Source organism: Microtus oregoni, unplaced genomic scaffold, assembly GCF_018167655.1.
Source record: "Microtus oregoni isolate MIOR12 unplaced genomic scaffold, Mior012 000080F_ref0000499, whole genome shotgun sequence".
NCBI classification, from domain to species: domain Eukaryota; kingdom Metazoa; phylum Chordata; class Mammalia; order Rodentia; family Cricetidae; genus Microtus; species Microtus oregoni.
The window spans coordinates 5,226,406-5,246,788 of NW_024544538.1; the positions used below are offsets into that span (position 1 = coordinate 5,226,406).

The 20,383-nt window shown below is 38.8% G+C and overlaps 1 protein-coding gene across 1 annotated transcript in view; it reads left to right on the forward strand.

Annotated features, from left to right (window-relative positions):
• LOC121441672 (dedicator of cytokinesis protein 11) overlaps nucleotides 1–20,383 on the forward strand; it is a 202,344-nt gene that overhangs the window by 167,377 nt on the left and 14,584 nt on the right. Inside the window, exons 46-50 of the mRNA XM_041642876.1 lie at nucleotides 9,931–10,053; nucleotides 11,649–11,762; nucleotides 13,172–13,318; nucleotides 19,203–19,413; nucleotides 19,758–19,948. Of these exons, the coding sequence (XP_041498810.1) occupies nucleotides 9,931–10,053; nucleotides 11,649–11,762; nucleotides 13,172–13,318; nucleotides 19,203–19,413; nucleotides 19,758–19,948 (786 nt within the window). The remainder of the gene's footprint in view (nucleotides 1–9,930; nucleotides 10,054–11,648; nucleotides 11,763–13,171; nucleotides 13,319–19,202; nucleotides 19,414–19,757; nucleotides 19,949–20,383) is intronic.

Genomic DNA, 20,383 nt, shown 5'->3' on the forward strand with positions numbered 1-20,383 from the left:
CATATTTGTCTTTTGAGGTTTGGGTTACTGATGAGTGCTATTTTAGAAAAAAGTAGAACTTGAAGTGAAAAGTTATCAAAATGGAAATAATCAGACTGCTTGAAATGCAGAATTCTATGTAAAGGGACCTTGGGTTGGAAATAAACATCTGGAAGATATAACAGCAAGTGAAGACCAGAGCAACACAGATAGAAAATGGGCAGCAGTTCACGAAGGCTGGGAGCATGAGCAAAGGAAAGAAACACAGAAGCAGAGACTGAAGTAGTGTACCATCCCATAAAATTCTATTTTTATAGCAGCCACGCTGAGCCTGGCATGGCAGCAAATGCTTTAATCCCAATTCTTAGAAGGCAGAGGGAGAAAGGATCTCAAGTTCTAGGCTACCCTGAGCAGCAGAAGGAGATTCTGCCTCCAAAGAAATTGTAGGAAGTATGCAAGGCATTGTGGCTCAGACCTGTAATCCAAGTACTCAGAGGACTGAGGCAGAAATATAGCCATGAGAACTGTCTCAGGTACGTAGTTTCTGAATAACCTGGCTACAGAACAACTCTGTCTCAAGGGGAAAAGGAGAAAGGAGAAGAGAGGAAACAATTTCCCTTTTCTCTATCTGATGCTTCAATGTCCTTTAGAATTTTGGTTTTTTAGTATGTGGCAACAGAGTCAAATATATAAATATATTCTTCAGCTTAACCTTGTCTTCCAAATGGCAGCATCAAGTTATTCTAAGAAATGGCCTTGTCCTAGGAACAAATATATTAGGATTGCTTTCTTCCTTTTCTGCCTTCCTTCCTTCCTTCTTTCTTCTTTCTTTCTTTCTTTCTTTCTTTCTTTCTTTTTTCTTTATCTGTCTGTCTGTCTGTCTTTCTATTGTTGTTGTTGCTGTTGTTGTTGTTTTATGACTATCTCCTTGCCTTTAGGAAGAATTCTTAGCTTTGGTATCTCCAACTTTTTCAATTGGCAGTCAATATTTATTGGATATACAGTGGACAGGAAGATGAATATGCAAGTAGACAGTCATAGATGAACTGTGGCGGTGGCAAGATTCTAAAAATATTTGCTGATAAAAGAAAAGATTTACCTAGATTAATCAGCAGACTGCTTGAACACTGAGGCAGAAACCTAAACATCAAGATCTAAAGTCTCTAAGGAAAATGGCTAGAGACTGTGAAGCCTGCGCAAATCAGTGAAAACATAGAGGAGCAGTATAACCAAATTCAAGTGCTAAGTTAGGCAATTAAAATCTAAGGATAAATATCGTTAGAAATTCTTATTTGGTTCCCAGTGCTACCTAAGCTGTCTTCCTCAAGTGTCCTTCTGTTCCTTGCCTCTCGTGAACAGAACACTGATATAGTTAGATTTAATGCTTGTCCTTATGCCTTGTTTGTGTTTCATATTTAAAATCATTTCTGATTTTTCCTAAAAAATGAAGTTGGAAAACTGAATAATCAGTATTTAATATGAAAATAGTACATATTGAAAACATATAGGCCCTTTAGATTTGATGAGTTAAAATAAAAACAGCATCAAATTTTGTTTTTTTTAATTCAAAACAATAAAATGTTAGTTAAAAAAGGACCATATGAGTCTTCATATACGCTTGCTTAAATAGTCACTGTCTTGCTGTCACCACTCCTCACCAAGATATATTTATCACTTAATACATCCTGTTAAATCTTACTAATTATGATTATATTCCCAAGACTGTGAAGGAAGAAAATTATTCTAAAGAACAAATTAAAATATAAAAACCACATATCCTTCAAAATGCAAAAATTAACATGTAAATAGCTATTCCTAAAGAGTTGACAATTGTGATCTAAGCATAGACATCCCACAATTTTAATATTATTTTATTTTTAAATGCATTCTTTGACAACTCCATGTATGTATATATGTTCTATTTACCCTCACTACCCCACCACCCTCTCTTAGCTCCCTTCAGCTCCCATCAACTTCCCCTCCACCCAACAAATTCCCTTCCTAGCGTGTATGTCATTTTATTCTGTGACCCACTGCGGTTAAACAAGGCCATCTGTATGACCATTGGTTTGGAACTATCCATAGCTCGCAGTGCAAACAAATCTTAATAAGACCATGGAACATCAGGAAAGAGATTCAGCAGTAGCAGTCAAAACAGGCCTTACTTTTCCTCTTTGTATGCAATAATCAATTGTACAATCATCTACAAGGTGACTACTCCAAAGGGTTTCTTGTTTTATCAGCCCTCAGTGAGCTTTTCATCCTTGAGAACAGGATTGGTTCCATCTGCAAACCTTCTTGGGAGCTCATCGCTATTTGCTTGGTGGAGAGCTGAAGTAGTAAGGGCAATGGGGCTGCATCCCCAGCACCCCAGCAACCTGTTTAGCTTATGTTCCGAAATAACAACACACAGACACTGTATTCTTTTAAGCACTGCTTGGCCCTTTAGCTCTAGCACTTACAGGCTAATTCTCACATCCCGATCAACCCATCTCTAATAATCTGTGAGAACCAGTCTTACCGGGAAGATTCTAGCCTAGTCCATCCTGGGTCGGAGCTTCATCCCGGGAGCGGGGCATGGCGTCTCTCTCAGGCGTCTGCTCCCGAGAGGACAGCTGTGGAGACTCTGAGCTCACTTCCTCTTCCTCTAAGCATTTTGTTCTGTTTACTCCTCCCACCTATCCTCTAACCAATAAAATGGGCCAGGGCAGTGCCTTTATTAGCCAATGACCTTCCTCCATCAGAGAGCTACATTTTTAACTATTATTTTCTCTTAATATTGAATGTAATCACTTTTCCTCTCATTTCAATAGTTGAAATATGTCCTCCTGTTAGTAAATGTGGCTCAGGAAAATGACTGACCTTTTCAAAGAAAATTTATAATTTTAGAAATGTAAAACTTAACATTCTTTAGTAATTTAATATTAAGATACATTTAGGTTGATCTATCAAATGCTATGATTTCTGATACTCTTTTTTTTAATGTGCAAGAGAGAAACATTAGCAATGCGTGTGGTTTAGAAAAATTCATTTGTATGGCTGTTTGCCATGTCATGATGTATTTTAAACAAAAGAGGTACAGACAAAGGTATTGATTTTAGGGACTTAACTAAATAAACAGTATGTAAGTTGTGAAAAAAAACAACAAAAAAAGAAATGGCCTTGTTTTTTGGATTTTTTTGCAATAATCGATATATGCTTTTATTTGATTATAAGTTATAGTTTGTCTGGGCTCACTCTCACTTTTGGAAAAGGTGACATTGATTTAAAAGTCACATTAAAATAAGCCATATTTGGCAGTACACATCTGTTATCCCAGTAGTCTGCAGGGAGAGGAAAGGAGATGGTTGTGTGTTCCGGGTCAGCCTAGGCTATAAAGCAAGACCTTCTCTTACAAAAACACAGCTAAGTTCTGGGTCTGGCGAGATCATTCAATGGGTGTTTACTACATAGACATAAGGACTGGATAAGTTAGCTTAGAGCCCTAGCACCAAGAGGAAAATAGGTGCATCTCTTTGTAGCTGTAACCCCTGGCACTGGCTGAGAGAGACAGATAGATCCCCAGAGCTTGCTGGCCTGACAGTCTAGCCAAAAGCTGTTAGCGTCATGTTTCATAAGAGACCTCATATCAATGTGTTAGGGTTGAGAGTGATACAACATGACATTGTGTATGCTCCTCTTATCTCTGAATTCACATATGCACATGTAAACACACACACACACACACACACACACACACAGAATTACACTGAAGTGAAAACCAAAGTAGTTTTCCATTTAGTCCTTGTATTTAAGTGTGTGATTTAAACTACTAATATGAATCTCATTTTTATAAATTTATTTCTGTATTGATTTTTAATAGCTTAAATATAGAACATATAATATATCACATGTTAAGGGAATGGCTTGATGAATTTTGACAATTATATACACCAATGTAGTCTACGACCAGAAATAAGAAATAGAACACACACTTTCCTGCAGATAAAGTTCTCTTGTGCCCCTTAAAAGCACTCTCTGGTCTGGCAGGATAGCTCATGTCTGTAATCACAGCCAGCACTCTGAGGTCTGAAGCAGGGGGATTGACATAAGTTCAAGGCTGCCCTGGGCTATAAAGTAAGTTCCAGTCCTGTCTGGACCGTAGTATGAAATGCTAAAAGAGCTTTTCTTTGCCACTGACATATGGTTCCCATCATCATAGATTAGCTTTCACGTCATTAAAGTGAAATTATTGAGCTGGAGAGATAGGCCAGTGGTTAAGAGCCCTGGCTGCTCTTCCAGAGGACACAGGTTTCATTTGTTCCCAGCACCCACATGGTAGCTCACAACCTTCTGTGACTCCAATCCTAGATGATCTAAATTCCTCTTCTGACCTCGACAGGCATCGGGCATGCACGTGGTGCACAGACTTACATGTAAGCAAAATACCCATTTACATAAAATATAAATAAATAAAAACCCTGTTAAAAATAATACAGAAAAATGGAACTATTCAGTGTGTGTATGTGTGTGTTCCTTTCCTCAGTTTAATGTTGAGATTTCTCCATAATGTAGAGTATATTGAAAGCTTGTTTTAATTACTAAATAATATTCCACCATAATAATAATTTTTCAACCCATTTTCCAGGTGATAAACATTGAATTGTTTTCAGTTTAGAGATGTTCTTCTTTGGTTGACATATGTCCTCATTGCTCTTCAGTAATACTCCAAAGTGAAGCAGAATACCCAGATCGAATTTACTTAGCTTTTTAAAGGGATTCCAATGTGTTTCTCAAAGTAGTTAAACCATTTTCGATGAATGACTTGCTCCATATCTTCGTTAACATCTGATGTTCCTAGTTTTTTTAAACCATTATATTAGGCATGAATTAGTATCTGTCACATCGTGACTTTTCATTACACATCCCTAATGCACTTTTTCATGTTTCCCCTGGCCTCTTGTGTATCTTCTCTGTTGACATGCCTTCTAGCTATTAAAAGTGGCACTGTCTATTCTTATGACTGATTTGTGGGAATCCTTTTTATATACTGACTGTTAACTCTTTATAGCATATGCATGTCTATGGGTGTTTATTTACCAGTCTTTGCTTGTCTATTTAATTTTCTTAATTTAATCCAGTTAAACAGAAAGGTCTTTTTTTCTTTTTGGAGGCATGATCTCACTCCAGGATGGTCTTCCTGCCTCAACCTTTCAATCGCTAGGACTGCAGGTGCATACCACTAAGTGTGCCAGGAACTAACTCTCTCTCTCTCTCTCTCTCTCTCTCTCTCTCTCTCTCTCTCTCTCTCTCTGTCTGTTTCTCTCTCTCTCTCTCTCTCTCTCTCTCTCTCTCTCTCTCTCTCTCTCTCTGTGTGTGTGTGTGTGTGTGAAGTCTAACTTTAAGTTTTTAATGATTTTTCTTTCTATCTATAGTTTAAAAATGTCTTTACCTCAAGAATATGATAGCATTAACCCTCTGTTTTCTAAAACTATGTTTTGAGCTTGGAATAAGATAGCAGTCAAAGTTGAAGGGAGGGGTTCATTTTTTTTTCAGTTCCTGAATTTGAACTCATGACCTTGCCCATGCTAGACTGGCGTCCACCCAGGCCTACAGTTCACTTTTTATAGACATAGCTTAAGCAGTCCATGTCGTTTAGAGAAAAATATAAGCTTCCTTTAGCGTCCTTGAATTTCCTTCGGCACATTGGTCAAAACCTCACCTCTTTGCATATATGGTCTATTTCTAGTCCCTGTCTCTACCACTCAGCTAGTTGTACAAGTCAACATCAATATCATACTTTTTTCTTTTCTTTTTAATTAATATAGCAATCATTCCCCTTTTCTCTTTCCTCCCTCCATAGAACCTCTTTCATATATCCCCCACTCCCTGTACTCCCTCTCAACTTCATGGCCTCTTTTTCTTTAATTATTATTGTTATAAACATAGATGCACAAGAATACATTAATGTAACCTGCTGACTCTGTTCAGAGTTGTGTGTATGCCTGTGTGCTTAGTTCTGACCATTTAGGATTGGATAACCAATTAGGGAGCTCATCCCTGGAGAAGACTGATTCTCTCTTTCAGCGGGCATTAATTAGTCATAACTAGGGATGGAGCCCTATGAGATTTCCTCCATCTATAGTTGGGATTTCCATTTGTCCAGTTCTTCTTTAGGCAGCCATGTTGCTGAGCTTTCATGGCTGCAACTTCACTGTCGTAGCTGGAAGACACAATCACACAGTAGACTTCTTGGTCCTCTGGCTCTTACAGTCTTTCTGCCCCCTCTTCTTCGATGTTTCCAGAGCATTGGGTATAGTTGTATCACTTTGGGCTGAGTACCCTACTATCACTCGTTCTCTGCCAGTTGTGGCTTTCTAGAATAGTGTATCTGTTACAAAAATAAGCTTCTTTGTTGAGGGATGGTAGCTACACCCCTCAGTTTGAGCTGGAGTACAGGGGCCATACTTTTTTATTACCATGGCTTTATGAGACGTTGTAAGCTCAGGGAGTGTTAGCTCTCTAACTTTATTCTTTCTCAGTGTTCTTTTTTTAAAAAACAGTGCTGTAGAATTTGAATTGCCGTATAAAATGTATAGGCATGTTTTTTCAAAAATGACCTTTTGGAAATTGAAGGTGTGGCTGGAATGTTAAATTTATGTTACTATATAGAGAACAGAGCAGGTAACAACACTATGACACCCAATCAGTAAACATTTAGGCTATTTTAATTTATCTCAGCATTATTTTGCAGTTTTCAGGGTAAATTTTTGTTGTTGTGAGATTTATTATGAGATATTATCTGATATTATAATGATATATCAGGTGCTTTAATGCTGTCATAAATACTACTGCTTACTTTTCATGTTTTTGCTTTTTATGAGGGGTTGGGGAAGAATTGAACCCAGGACCTCACACATACTAGGCAAATGTTGAACTATATCCCCAGCCTTTTTCACTTTTTAAGATAGGATTCCACTTACATGAACTTCCCTTGAACTCACTCTGGAGTTCAGACAGGCCTTAAACTTGTAAGCCTTGTTTCTTATTCTTCTGAACAGCTGGAATTATAGGCCTTTACGTACTAGATATTGCTCTATTTTATTCTCCAATATGTATTGTTGCTAGTATATAGAAATCTCACTGGCATTCTATTTTCTAACGGAATTTGCTTGTCAGCCTTACTATAATCATCTGCGTATTCTCTATGATTTAGGGCATAGGCAATCATGCCATCTACACAGAAGCACAATTTTACTTTTGTCAGTCTGTATGCCTTTTCCCTTTTGATTGCCATATTTCACTAGCTCAGACCTCTATGGTGGTGCTGAGCAGAAATGGTGAGAGTGTACATCTTTGCATTGTTCCCAGCTTTAGAATAACAGTGTTTGGCCTTCAGTGTGTAGTGGATGTTCTTTGAGATTAAGAAACGTCCCTTCTATTCATTTCCATCCGCTGTTCTTTTTTACTATCATGAACAGATGCTGATTTTTTTAAAAAAGATATATAATAATTTTAAAGATTTATTTTTAATATTTTTGAGATTATAATATATTTACATCACTTCCCCTTTTCTTTCTTCCCTTCAAACCTTCCCGTATTCCCCACACTCTTTTTCAAATTCATAGCCTCATTTCTTTTCATTGTTGTTATGTGTGTATATTTCTAAATGCATATATAATCCATTCAAGTTGTATAATGTTACTTGTATGTATCAGATTAAATACCTTTTTCTGCACTTGTTAATCTATTAGGCTTATGTAGTGGTATATCCCTTATCTTTTTTATCATTCTTAGACAACTATCACTTTCTGAAACAAACACCATTAGTTTGTAACTGAGTTTTTGGTATTTTGAGACAGGATCTCACTATGTAGCTGTGGCTGGACTGAAACTTGCCATGTAGACCAGGCTGGCTTTGAACTCATAGAGATTGATCGGCCTCTGCCTCCTGAGCTCTAAGATTAGAGGTATGTGCCACCGTGCCCAGCCTGCTGAAATGCTAACCATAGTAACATACTTATCCAATTAGTTACATTGATAATGAGTTACAAAAGAAGGCAGTGAATGAAATAAGGTTGTTTCCACCCTTAAAGAGTCGCAGCTTATTCGGAATGTCAGTTACTATCTAGACAGTGTGCAAATATTGTAGAACTATAAATATTTACACCATTGATTGGTAGAGTGGGGAACAAAGTATTTGTACCTGGTCTTCCTTATCTGGACCAGGAAAAACATCTAGAATAGTAGTACCTAAGCTATTCTAAAGAGGGGTAGAAGGGTTGAGGGTTTTTCAGGAGAATTGCTAGTAAGCCTTCCTGTTATTAGAGCTCTTGTCTTGTTGAATAAAGAATCATAGAAGCACTAACCATATCATGCAAGCCATGTGTGCCACACGAAGGAGCTTGCCTTTTATTTTGTGAGTGATGGCATATTTTCAGATTCTCAGTGGCATGATCAGAACCTTGTGATGTATCCATAGAGGATGTATTGGAAAGTACCAAGGCTCGAGTCAGGAAGATCAGTCAGGGAAAAAAAGTAGTGAACTCTTAAGCCTTAGCAGTAAATGCAGAAATAGAGGGAAAGGGTTATTTTTGAGAAATACTGGGAAAGTAAAAGTGGCAGGGCTAAAATGGTTAGAAATGGATTTGTCTAAAAGCTATTTTAACATTCAATTGCTGTAACATAATACCATAGACTAGATAGATGATTAATAGCAGAAATGGATTTCTCAGAGTTCTAAAGAATGAGAAGTCCAAAATCAAACCACCATCAGGTAATGTGTCCAGGGAGGGCAAATTTCTCAGTTTGTAAATGACCCCTGCTTACTGTGCCCTTACATGGCAGAAGGTGTTTTCCCATGGTATTTTCCCTGCAGTGTCTTAAAAGATTGCCAGCCATATTGGCTTGAGGACTCACTTTGTATCAGTATATTCAACTTAATCAATTGTATCTATAACAATCTTTCCCCAAATCAGGTCACGTTCTGAGGCAGCTTCCCATTTAGGGGAACACAGTTCAACACATAACAGGATAAAGTCCAAACTGCACCTAATTTTCCAGCCAAGAATTCATAGATTATTGCCACCTGCTACATAGGAATAAGGGCTAGACAATGAGTTTGGTTGTCTAAGAGACAAACAGACCATTTTGCCAATCAGTTCCCTGGATCTGAAGGAAAACACATTCCTAACACTTGTAATAGCTTGAGAAGTTGTCACATTTGATTTAGACTAACGTTCTATGCAAATGTAGTTTCGATAGGAAAGAGAAGTAATGAACATGTACAAGCTTAGTGAAATTTACCTTGTTAGGCATTTATACATTCTCAACTTGGTTACATATTTTTATTAAAACATAATACATATATGAGATTCATTATGATACTTCTGTGTATGCATACAGCATTCATTGATGATAGCCAACTGCCCTTCTACCTTCACCTCCCACCCTGTCCCATCCTGGCATGCTTTCCATCCCCAGTAAATCACTCTTCCACTTTCAGGTCAACTTAGTCCATAATTTGGAACAACCAAAAGATTCAATTCAACATGATGTTATCGGCAAGTAAAGTCTCTATTTTCACTTAAACAAAACATTTAAAAATATATAATTTACTGTTGCTATTGATTTCATATTTTAGAAATTGTTCTGGTTTTCCAGTACTCATAGCATTTGATTCAGAAAATCCTGTTATGCAGCTCTGTATTTGCTGGCACATGCCCAGAATCCCAGCATTCAGTGAGGCTGAAAGTAGAAAGCTCACCAGTTGGAGGACAGACAGCCTGGGCTTCACAGCTAGGTCCTGTTTCCAAAGACAGAGTTGGAGGGGAGAAAGATGTGGTCTTACAAATATACTTCTGTGTACTTGCTTGAACTCAGCCCATTCTGTTTGTTCTTTAGTAAGTTAAAATGATTTGAAGTTGATTTGACGCTATTTTAATACCCAGCTGAATATTTCTCTGAATGCAGGAGGTTTTGCTGGAGCTGTTAGAACAGTGTGTAGATGGCTTGTGGAAAGCAGAACGTTATGAAGTAATTTCTGAGATTTCCAAGTTGATTATTCCAATTTATGAGAAACGCCGTGAGTTTGAGGTAAGCAATGGACACGCTCGCATCATTACCTGGTATACTTACTTTCAGTCTTGACAAAAGCACTAATATAGCGTCGTTCCTATCTTTTTATACTCTGGTGTCTTCTGAAGAAAATAGGTGATTTATTATATTATGGCATTGGAATTTTATCATAGAATAAATATCCTTTTAGCTTGTGGTGCTGGGGATGAACCCCAGGATCTTGGGCATGCTAGGCACATGCCCTATTGCCAAGATACCCCCCAGGTCTAGATTTGAAGTTTCCCCCTTGGATTGTAAAAACTATCAAACCTCCGTATTGCCCAAGAAAGCCCTGGAAACATAATTGTATTCTTTGAACTTGAGTGCAGTGACTAAAATTGCTGGCTGACCATGATGATGAAAGATAGCGTGATAACCAGGAACAGCTTTGTTTATTGATTTGGCCTGCCGGGAAGACTGTTGGTAAATCCTACAGGAGAGTAGTGAAAAGCTGCTGCCATGTGCATGACGGAGGTTTTTTTTTGGATTCAAGTCTTTGAGTCCGTATCCTAATCTTTTCTGCAACTGTACAATAAGGAGAAGAGGATGGCTTGGAATTCGTATTTTGAGAGTCGGAACAAGATGAGTGTGCTGACGTACAGCTATAATCCCGCCACTTTATGGAGCTGGGACAGGATAACCGGCTCAAGTTTGGGGCCAGCCTAGACAGCATGGCAAGGCCCTGTGTCAAAGAAAAAAAAAAACTATTTGAAGCTCAAAGGCTTCAGGAAGTCCCTGGAGCTAACCAGAGGTGCTAAGCCCCTCCTTCTCCAATGTAAATGATCAGACCATCTGAGCTGCCCAGAAGAGTCTCAGATGAACTGAGCTGCCTGAAACAGATGCTCTTCAACCTGTTGAGCCGCCTGCAAATTGTGCAGGATGCTCCAGCGTTTAAGCAGCCGCACTGGGGTGGGCTTTGGTGACACAGGTGTCTTTGAGTCATTTTTGCTACTGGAAGGGGTTATCTCACCCATACTCTTGTCAACAAGCCCCATAAAGCTCATTGATTCACCAGAAAATAAGTTTGAAAGAATTTAAAAATCAGTCCAGAGAAATAGCTCAGCAAGTAAGAGCACTTGTTGCCCTTGCGGAGGACCTGGGTTCAGTTTCCAGCACCTATATGGCATCTCACAAGCAACTATAAAGCCAGTTCTAGGGCATCTGATGCCCTTTTCTGACCTCTGTGGTGTATAGGCATACATGCAGGCAAAACACTCACACACATAAAAATTAAATAAAAAATAAAAGTATAATCTTTAGATAAATAGGTAAAACTCATATTCAGCTAATGTAATATGTTTTGTACTTTGGGGATTGAACCCAGGCCATCACAACTTTGTGATGAGGTCTTGCTAATGGCCCAGGATGGTCTGGTAATAAAGTGAGTACATAGTGAGTACCAGGCCATCCTGGCCTATATAGCAAGACCCTGTCTCAAAAATAAAATAAAATAAAATAAACAAGCAAAAAAAATCCACATTAAAAAAAACTAAACATTGGTGGTTTTTTACTCTTGCATGTTGGTTGTGATACAGTGATTGACAAAAACACACATATATATTCTTATTTTTCAGAAACTGACTCAAGTCTATAGGACTCTTCATAGCGCTTACACAAAAATTTTGGAGGTTATGCACACCAAAAAACGACTTTTAGGTACTTTCTTCAGAGTTGCCTTTTATGGCCAGGTAAGTGTGCTTTAGTAAAGTTCATTCTTCACGCTGTTTGGCTTTTAAATGTTCTTCTTTGACTTATTAGATGGCCTTTGTATAGTTGTTGCTTCTGGAATTCTGTCTTGCTTTTCGCACAGCGGAAAGTCCCTTTCATAATGTTCTCGTTCACTTTGGTTCTGCTGTCTAATTTGGTTGGGGATGCAAAGTATGAATTCCTCCCTCAGTTTGATTCTCTGTTAAGCTTCTGAAGTATACATTAAGTATCTAGTAGTTAAAGCTTTGTAATACGAAACAGATTAAGCACACATGGAAGGGGACTGGAGAGATGACTCAGCGGTTAAGCGCGCTGGCTGCTCTTCTAGGAGATCTGGGTTCAATTCTTAGCACCCACATGGCAGCTCACCACTGTCTGTAATTACAACTCCAGTTCTGACAACCTTTACACAGACACACGTGCTGACAGAAACAAATGCACATCAAATAAAATAATTAATTAAAAAATTTAAAAAACAAAATCTGTTAAAATAAACACGACATTATATATGGGAACCACTCTTAATAAAATCCACAAAAATAAAAAAACATCCTTCTTAGTTTATTCCTTCTACCAATAATATGGTTCATATATTTTTGAATTTGAGTACACACAGAAGAAAGAAAATCTAACATGGGAATACTTAATAAAAATAAGAAATACTTCCTGATGACACCTTCCTCTTCCAGACAATAAATATGTTTGTATACTTGTACATTTGACAGTTCTCACTTATTCGAAGTTAGAAGGTTGAATATGTGCTTGTGTCTTTAATATGTCATTATATTATTAATAATATAAATTTTATAATATAAATACATAATAAATATTAATAATATCTAATATGCTAAAATTAAAATATTAATATTGTCTTAGAGTTTCTATTGCTATAATGGACATCATGACAAAAGACAACTTCTGGAGGAAAGGGTTGATTTCAGCTTACAGCTAATTAAGCCAGCTCCATTATTGAGAAAGTCCGAGCAGGAGCTCAAGGCAGGAACCTGGAGGCAGGAGCTGATGCAGAGGCCATAGAGGAATGTTACTTACTACTTACTTGCTCCCCATGGCTTGCTCAGCCTGCTTTCTTATAGACCCCAGGCCCACTGGTCCAGGGTTGATACCATTTTTCGGTGAGTTGGGCCCTCACACATCAATCATTACTTAAGAAAATGCCCCACAGGCCTATCTGATAAGGCATTTTCTCTATTGAGGTTGCAACTTACCAAATTATTCTAGCTATGTCAAGGTGACGTAAAACTAGTCAGCATAAATATGTTAAAACTAATATAAGTGTATTCAAATATATTGTCACTAGCTATGCAGATTTTTCTTGAATGCTTTTTACATATACTATTTGTAAACTATTATTCGTTTACCTTTCTAATAGTCTTTTTTTGAAGAAGAAGATGGAAAAGAATACATCTATAAAGAACCCAAGCTCACAGGCCTTTCAGAGATTTCCTTGAGACTTGTGAAACTTTATGGTGAAAAATTTGGTACTGAAAATGTCAAAATAATTCAAGATTCAGACAAGGTAACCTGTGCCATGCATTTGGAAATCGTTGTTAACTTATTTCAGGCCCAGTGTGTTGCTCCTGATATATGGGATAGACACATGGAAGTAGAATCTATCAGATGACAGAAAGAATGGAGGCTTTGAAATCAGGGAGACCAGGGCTCAAATCTCCATTCTCTGTTAACGGTGTGATGATAGGAATGTCACTTAACCCCTCTGTATTTGATTTTTGTCAATTGTACCTTCCTCATGAGGTTGTTATGCACATAAAATGAGTTACTATGTAGAAAGTGACTATACAGTTACATTAAAAGCATTCATTAATAATAATAGAAGAGACGGGTTTTTAATACAGTTCAGCTGCTGAACATTCAGCTCTACAGCCTGGCTCTTTGTTTCTTCTCTCCTAAAGGAAGTTTCCCTTCCTTCTGCCCTTCTCCGTTCTCCCCTCCCCCTCCCATCTCCCCCAGATCCACTTCTCCCGTTTCCCTTCAAAAAAAAAAAAAAAGAGCAGGCCTCCCAGAGATACCAACCAAACACAGCATAATAAGCTACAATAAGACTAGGCAGAAACCCTCATATTAAGTACAGCATGATTCTTAGTTGGATTCTTAGTTGGCTACTGTATGGCTCAAATCATCCGGAGACAGAGAGGGTTGTTATATTGTGCTAAAATAATCCAATTCAATGAGAGTGGCCATACTTGCATTTTATTGTTGTTCTTATTTGGCTTGTGTGCAAATATTTTTATATGCACATGTGAGCACATGCATGTGGAAGGTGGACGTCACTGTTGAATGTCTTCAGCCACTCTCCACCTAAACCTGGAACTCTCTAAATTAGCTGGCTGGCTGCCCAGCTGTCTCTGTCTCCCTGGGACTAGGATTACAGGTGTCCGGTGCCACACCCAGCTTTTTCATATGGTTCTGGTGCTCAAATTCGGGTCCTCATGCCTGGATTCTCAAGGGTTTTACTGCAGTTCCCAACCCCCAATGTTTTGCTTTGGTTTTTGGCTGATCTCAGACTCAACAACTGTGCTCCCCTTTAACTTCCTTAGTGCTGGGATTACAAGCATGGGTTGTGGCCGCATTTCCAATGAAGTCAGTTTCCAGAGAGATATTTTTGGTCTTGCCCCAAATAGTATCCATCCCATTAAGCCCTACCATAATGAGGTGTGAAAAATTCTAGCAGGAGAGGCTATTTTGTAGGGAATGTACCGCTGCTTCTAGACAGCCTTGGGAACTCAGAATGCCTGTGACCTAACAGTTGCCAGGATGAGAGTTCATGCTGAGGTGGAAGAGAAAGGGCTTCCCCTGTGCAGAGTTTGTGGCTACGTTTACTCAGCAACTTCCAACAAAGCACCTGAAATCAAGTAGACAGCATTGATGGAGAGAAAAATCTCACCTATCTCACCTTTTCACTTCCTAGACATGCCTGTATCCCCTGGGAATGGTGTTATCTTGAACACAGGCTTAAGACCTTTCAAAGTAGATGTGATGAAAGGGTCCAAATGAATATTTGGCAATGCTCTCTGCTGCTCCATAAGTTTCCCTAGTTTTTGTGGTTTGTCATTGAGGGGATAACAGGAAATTCCAGACCAGCCTGAGCCCCATAGTAAGAGCTTGTCTCACAACAAAGTCACAGTCTCATGGCGCATGCCCATGATGACCACTGTAGAAGTTATGGGTGAGCCAGACTCTGGCCCACAGGCGTCTTTCTCTTTCATTCTGCCTCTGGAAACCTAGCCCAATTGTGCTGCTGCAGAACCCCTGTCGGGACTCTTCACATGATGCTGCACTCTCACAGGTGGGGTACAAGTGGCCGTTCCTAGTTGTATAAAAACTGCAGTCATCCCTTCGAAGCTGGGGGTTCTACAGCCGTGGAATCAACCAACCACGGGTCTGAAGTGTTCAGAAAATACTGTATCTGTACTGCGTACGTGCAGACCTTTGGGTTTTGTTGTTTTGTTTTACTTTGTTGTGAGACAAGCTATTACTTTGGGGCTCAGGCTAGTCTGGAATCCCCTAAGAAGCCCAGTGTTGTATGTCACTATTCCCAGGGAGATATGAACAAACATCTACTCATCCCAGATGGAAAACCAATGAGAGGCCAAAGTAAGGATGCCACCAAAGTTTAGTTTGTTAAACCAGTGAGTTTGATCAGAGTGATTTATAGGACTATAGGTAAGAGGTTAGTAGACTAGACGTAACTCCAAGACAGCTGTGTCACCCAAAGGCCACTCCCAAATGGCTACTCCCAAAAGGAGGCAGCTCCATGAACTAGAAAGTGTCCCTTTCAGGCAGCTGCTTGTCTGTGAATGTCTCTCAGCGGTCCTTATGTATGCCTTGGCAAAGGACAGACCTAGTGAATATGGTCAGTTTCAGGGACCCTATAAGGTTTCTTATTTCTTCAAGCAAGCTTTCCTGTAAGATGAAGTATTTTATGTCCTAGAATATTGTGTCTCTTGATGAGCCACCTTGAAGAATGGACTGTTTAGAATCCCTTTATAATAGCCTGTATATTAGGGACCAAGATGGGGGGCTTTAACCTGTAGGAAACTGTCACACAACACTCACGCTGGCCAAGCATTTTTTAGACAGGATCTGACATAGGTAGGCCTAAAATGCAGGATCTGCCTCTACCTCCTCAGTGCTCAAACTATAGGTCTTCACTACCAAAGCCAGAAGACTTTTTCCTTCTAACTGTTCCCTAACTAATAGAGCATAACAAGCAATTGCCCAGCATTTATGTTGTATTTTCTGTCGCAAGTCATCCGGCGATGGTTTAAAAGCTGCAGAAGGGTAATTCCTCGGTTCTGTACAACTATTTTGCCACTTTCTATAAGGAATTCGATTTTTAATATTTAAAAGTAAAATTGAAAACATTGTTTTGCATGTGTGGTTTTTGTTGGGAGGACGGGGAGGCAGATTATGAGCCTGAGCTACCATGCCAAGCAAAACAAAATCCAAAACAAACCATTCTTCTGTGCTTGCCAAAGAACAAAATCTGCTTGAAGGCACAGGCAACTTGAGTGAAGTTTAGCAATGTCTTCCACTATCTTAAATGTGTGTGTCCTTTGGGCCAAAAATATCATGTTTAAAGTTTTCTATTATATTTATTTTAAAAGTTTATTTGTTTAAAGAAGTGTAGCGCTATATAAGCCTGGAAAGAGCCTGATACTCATATAGCTACCTGCATGGGAGGAATAAAGTATAATAGTAATATTTTTTTTCAAGACAGGGTTTCTTTGTAGCCTTGGAGCCTGTCTTGGAACTTGCTCTGTAGATCAGGCTGGCCTTGAACTCACAGAGATCCGCCTGCCTCTATCTCTCCCAAGTGCTGGGATTAAAGGCATGTACCACCACTGCCTGGCTAATAATTTTAATGTATAGTCTCCTAGGAATGAAAAGAGTGATATATTTTTATTGTTGCTTTTTTGGTGGGGGAAGGTGTTGAGACAGTCTCACTTTGTGGCTCAGGCAGGCTAAAACTCCCTGTGTAGTCCAGGTTGGCTTCAAACTTTTTGCTTTTCACGGTGCTAGGAGTATAGGTGTTGTTAGCCACCATGTCTGGCAGCACAAAGGGTTTATCATATCAGTATGACAATATCAAAATATGTCATTAAATAATAGAAAGCAAGATGCAGGACAGTAGGGTTAATAAATACATTTGTATCAAAACTGCAAATCCACATAAACTTATCTCTATATGTTTAGAAAATATATAGAGTCAAAGATAGAAAAAAATGTTGCTTATGATTATCCCTGAGAAATGGACCTAGAGACTCTGCTGGAAAGGATTTTTTTTTTTTTTTTGGCTATTCATATATACCCTGTGTACTACTTGACCTTTTATTTCCTATTTATGTTTCTTCTTAGCTAAATAATTACTTTGACTGAGGTTTTTCTAGAAAATTCCAGCTTTTAAATGTGAGAGAATTATTTCTGAGCCTTTTGGCTAAGATAAGTGTAACAGGAAAGAAAGGTTAATGTTTCCCAGCGAGCCAAGTAAATAGAAGGAGTTTAAAGAAGTTACCCAGTGTTAAGACATTACTTCCCCCCTGCAAATATGGAGAGGAAAAAGATACAGAGACTGTATGCAGGGAGATTTGTGTTGATTTTGTTTGTTTCTTTTATTTTTTTACTTAACACAGACAGGCGTGACTGATAAATGACAAAGATAGTAAGCACCCAGGACACAAGGCTGGTTTCATTGGGAAATACTGAAAGCAGATTCCAAGTTTTGTTTCGAATTAAGGAGAAAGGGTAGAATTTGCGAGCCGGCAGGGGACCCTTCAGCAAGGACAGCAGCAGCACTGCTTGGCATGGAATTTAGATGCCTCACGAAATGACCAGCAGCTGTGCTAGGCTTTTGTGTTTGGTGGTGGTGGTGGTGGTGGTGGTGGTGGTGGTGGTGGTGGTGGTGGTGGTGGTGGTGGTGGTGGTGGTGGTTACTGGCAACTGAACCAAGTACCTTGTACATGCTAGGCAAGCATTCTACCAGTTGAATATATCCCCAATCCCACAACTAAACTCTTATGTCTTCCACATCAAATCGCTGTATGTCCTCGTGTTCTGTTCCTCTGCTAGCTAGGATTAAACTGATGTACAGGAGAATACTACTCTTGGAGGCTGAAGAGATGTCTCAGTGGTTGTGTGCACTTGCTGCTCTTGCAAAGAACCCAGGCTCGGTTCACAGCACCCACATAATGACTCACAACCATCTTTAACTCCAGTTCCAGTGATTTTGATGTTCACTCCGATCATGGCGAACATTGCATGCACATGGTGCATATACATGCATGTAGGCAAACTCTCATACACATAAAATCAAAATAAAATCTTTTTTAAAACTACTCATGATATCAAACATTGCTTGTGGACATCCAAATTGATAGGCTACCTTGTGGCATAATTAGGTAATTTGTTAAAATCCTTAAAGCTATATAAAACTTTGAACTAAACAATATTTTTCTACCAAACGTGTATCCTAAGGCAAACAATCAGAAAAAAAGAACACTTATAAATTCAAGGCTGTTCACCAAAGTATGACTTACAATAGCGAAATGTTAGAAAGTTACCAAATTGTCTGTTAGTAAGGGAATGAACCAGTAACTCATGTGTATTCATTCAGCCATTAAAAGTCATATCAAGCCACGCGTGAATTCACACCCGTAATTCACGCACTGAAGAGGCTAAAGGAGGAGACAGCTGTAAAATCAAAGCTGCTGTGGGTTCCTACTGAATTTCAGGCCAGCCTGAAATACAACGTGAAACCCTGTCTCAAATAATATAAATAAATTGTGTTAATGCTCCAGTGTAAACTATACTAGTTATAATATCTTCTTATTGAAGTAGATTTATATATTTAATAAATATTTAAGGACTCGGGTTATAAAACTGTTCATTGTGATCTCAGTTTTCAGAATATATGTGTCTAGAAACAATTGGAGGTGGGTGGTGGCGCACGCCTTCAATCCCAACAGTCGGGAGGAAGAAGCAGGCGGATCTCTGTGAGTTCCAGGCCAGCCTGGTCTACAAGAGCTAGTTCCAGGACAGGCTCCAAATCTACAGAGAAACCCTGTCTCAAGAAAAAAAAAAAGAAGGAAGGGAAAGAAATATGTGAAATGTGGATGTGGATCGTGTTAATTGCTGAGGGCTAAAATGTGTCTTTTGTTCTTTCTATATTTCTATAATCTCTCTGGGTTTTATATACCTTCCTTTTAGTAATAAATAAGCTATCTATAAAACCCAGCCACGATCTCCCCCAGGTAGTTTTCCAGTCAATCAGGGGCACAATTGCAATGCCAGTGTTTCTCGTGTGGTTTCAAAGCAGTAAGGTATACTTTCATTTTCTTTCCATTGATTTCGGTTTAAAAAAAGACAAACAACTTTCTTTATAGGTAAATGCCAAGGAACTTGATCCAAAATTTGCTCATATACAAGTCACTTATGTGAAGCCCTATTTTGATGACAAAGAACTCACAGAAAGGAAGACAGAGTTTGAAAGAAATCATAATATCAACAGATTTGTTTTTGAGGCCCCTTATACCTTATCGGGCAAAAAGCAAGGCTGCATAGAAGAGCAGTGTAAACGCCGGAGCATCTTGACCAGTGAGTCGGAGTCTTTATGTTGCTTTGGTACTTTCTCATACACACAGCTACCAGTTGGCCAGCAGGAACACGTAACTGAAATTTTAATCATTGTTATTTTACAAGTTTATATAATCATGGCCTTGTAATAAACCATCGTTTCCCCATATGTCACTCCTAATTGCTTAGAGGTATCTCATAAAGATAATTTATCTTTTCAACCCGAAGCAGAAGGAACTATTTGGCACCCTAAGGAATTTTTTTTTTAAGAAAAAGCAGAAGGTGTAAACAAGGCGATTGTGTTGTTTTTCCTTGGATTCCACCAAGTAAATGATTTTCTAAAATTGGTCTTTACCTTTTCATAGCTTCCAACTCATTTCCCTATGTGAAAAAGAGGATTCCTATCCACTGTGAGCAGCAGGTGAATCTAAAGCCAATAGATGTTGCTACTGATGAAATAAAAGACAGAACTGCAGAGCTGCACAAGCTTTGCTCCTCGGCTGATGTGGACATGATTCAGCTTCAGCTGAAGCTGCAGGGCTGCGTCTCTGTGCAGGTATGGTGCTCGTCCAATAAGGGCGCAGAGCAAGCATTGAATACAGTTGTGTGATATGTTCTTATATTGGCTGTGAAAAACAATTCTGTGGTTTTTTTTTTCATGTAAGAAATAAATCCCATTCAGTTTATATGAATGGTATATTATGTCAGAGACTTTAACATAAACCTCTGAGACCAGCCAAGCGCCAAGCCCTGTACTCATGCATCAGGAATCATTAACTAATTTATTGGTGTATCATTTTATCAGACTAATCCCTTTAGTTAATGATTTTTCACACAAACGTCTCAGAAACGTAAGTTGATAGTGAGGTCTGGGTTTCTTCTGTATCTTATTGTGCATCTGCTCTCCCCTCAGCCCTTGGAGGTTTTAGTGAGAAGGAAAAATGCAAAATTTCCTCCTGCTTACATGCTGGCCACACTGTCATTTTTTTCT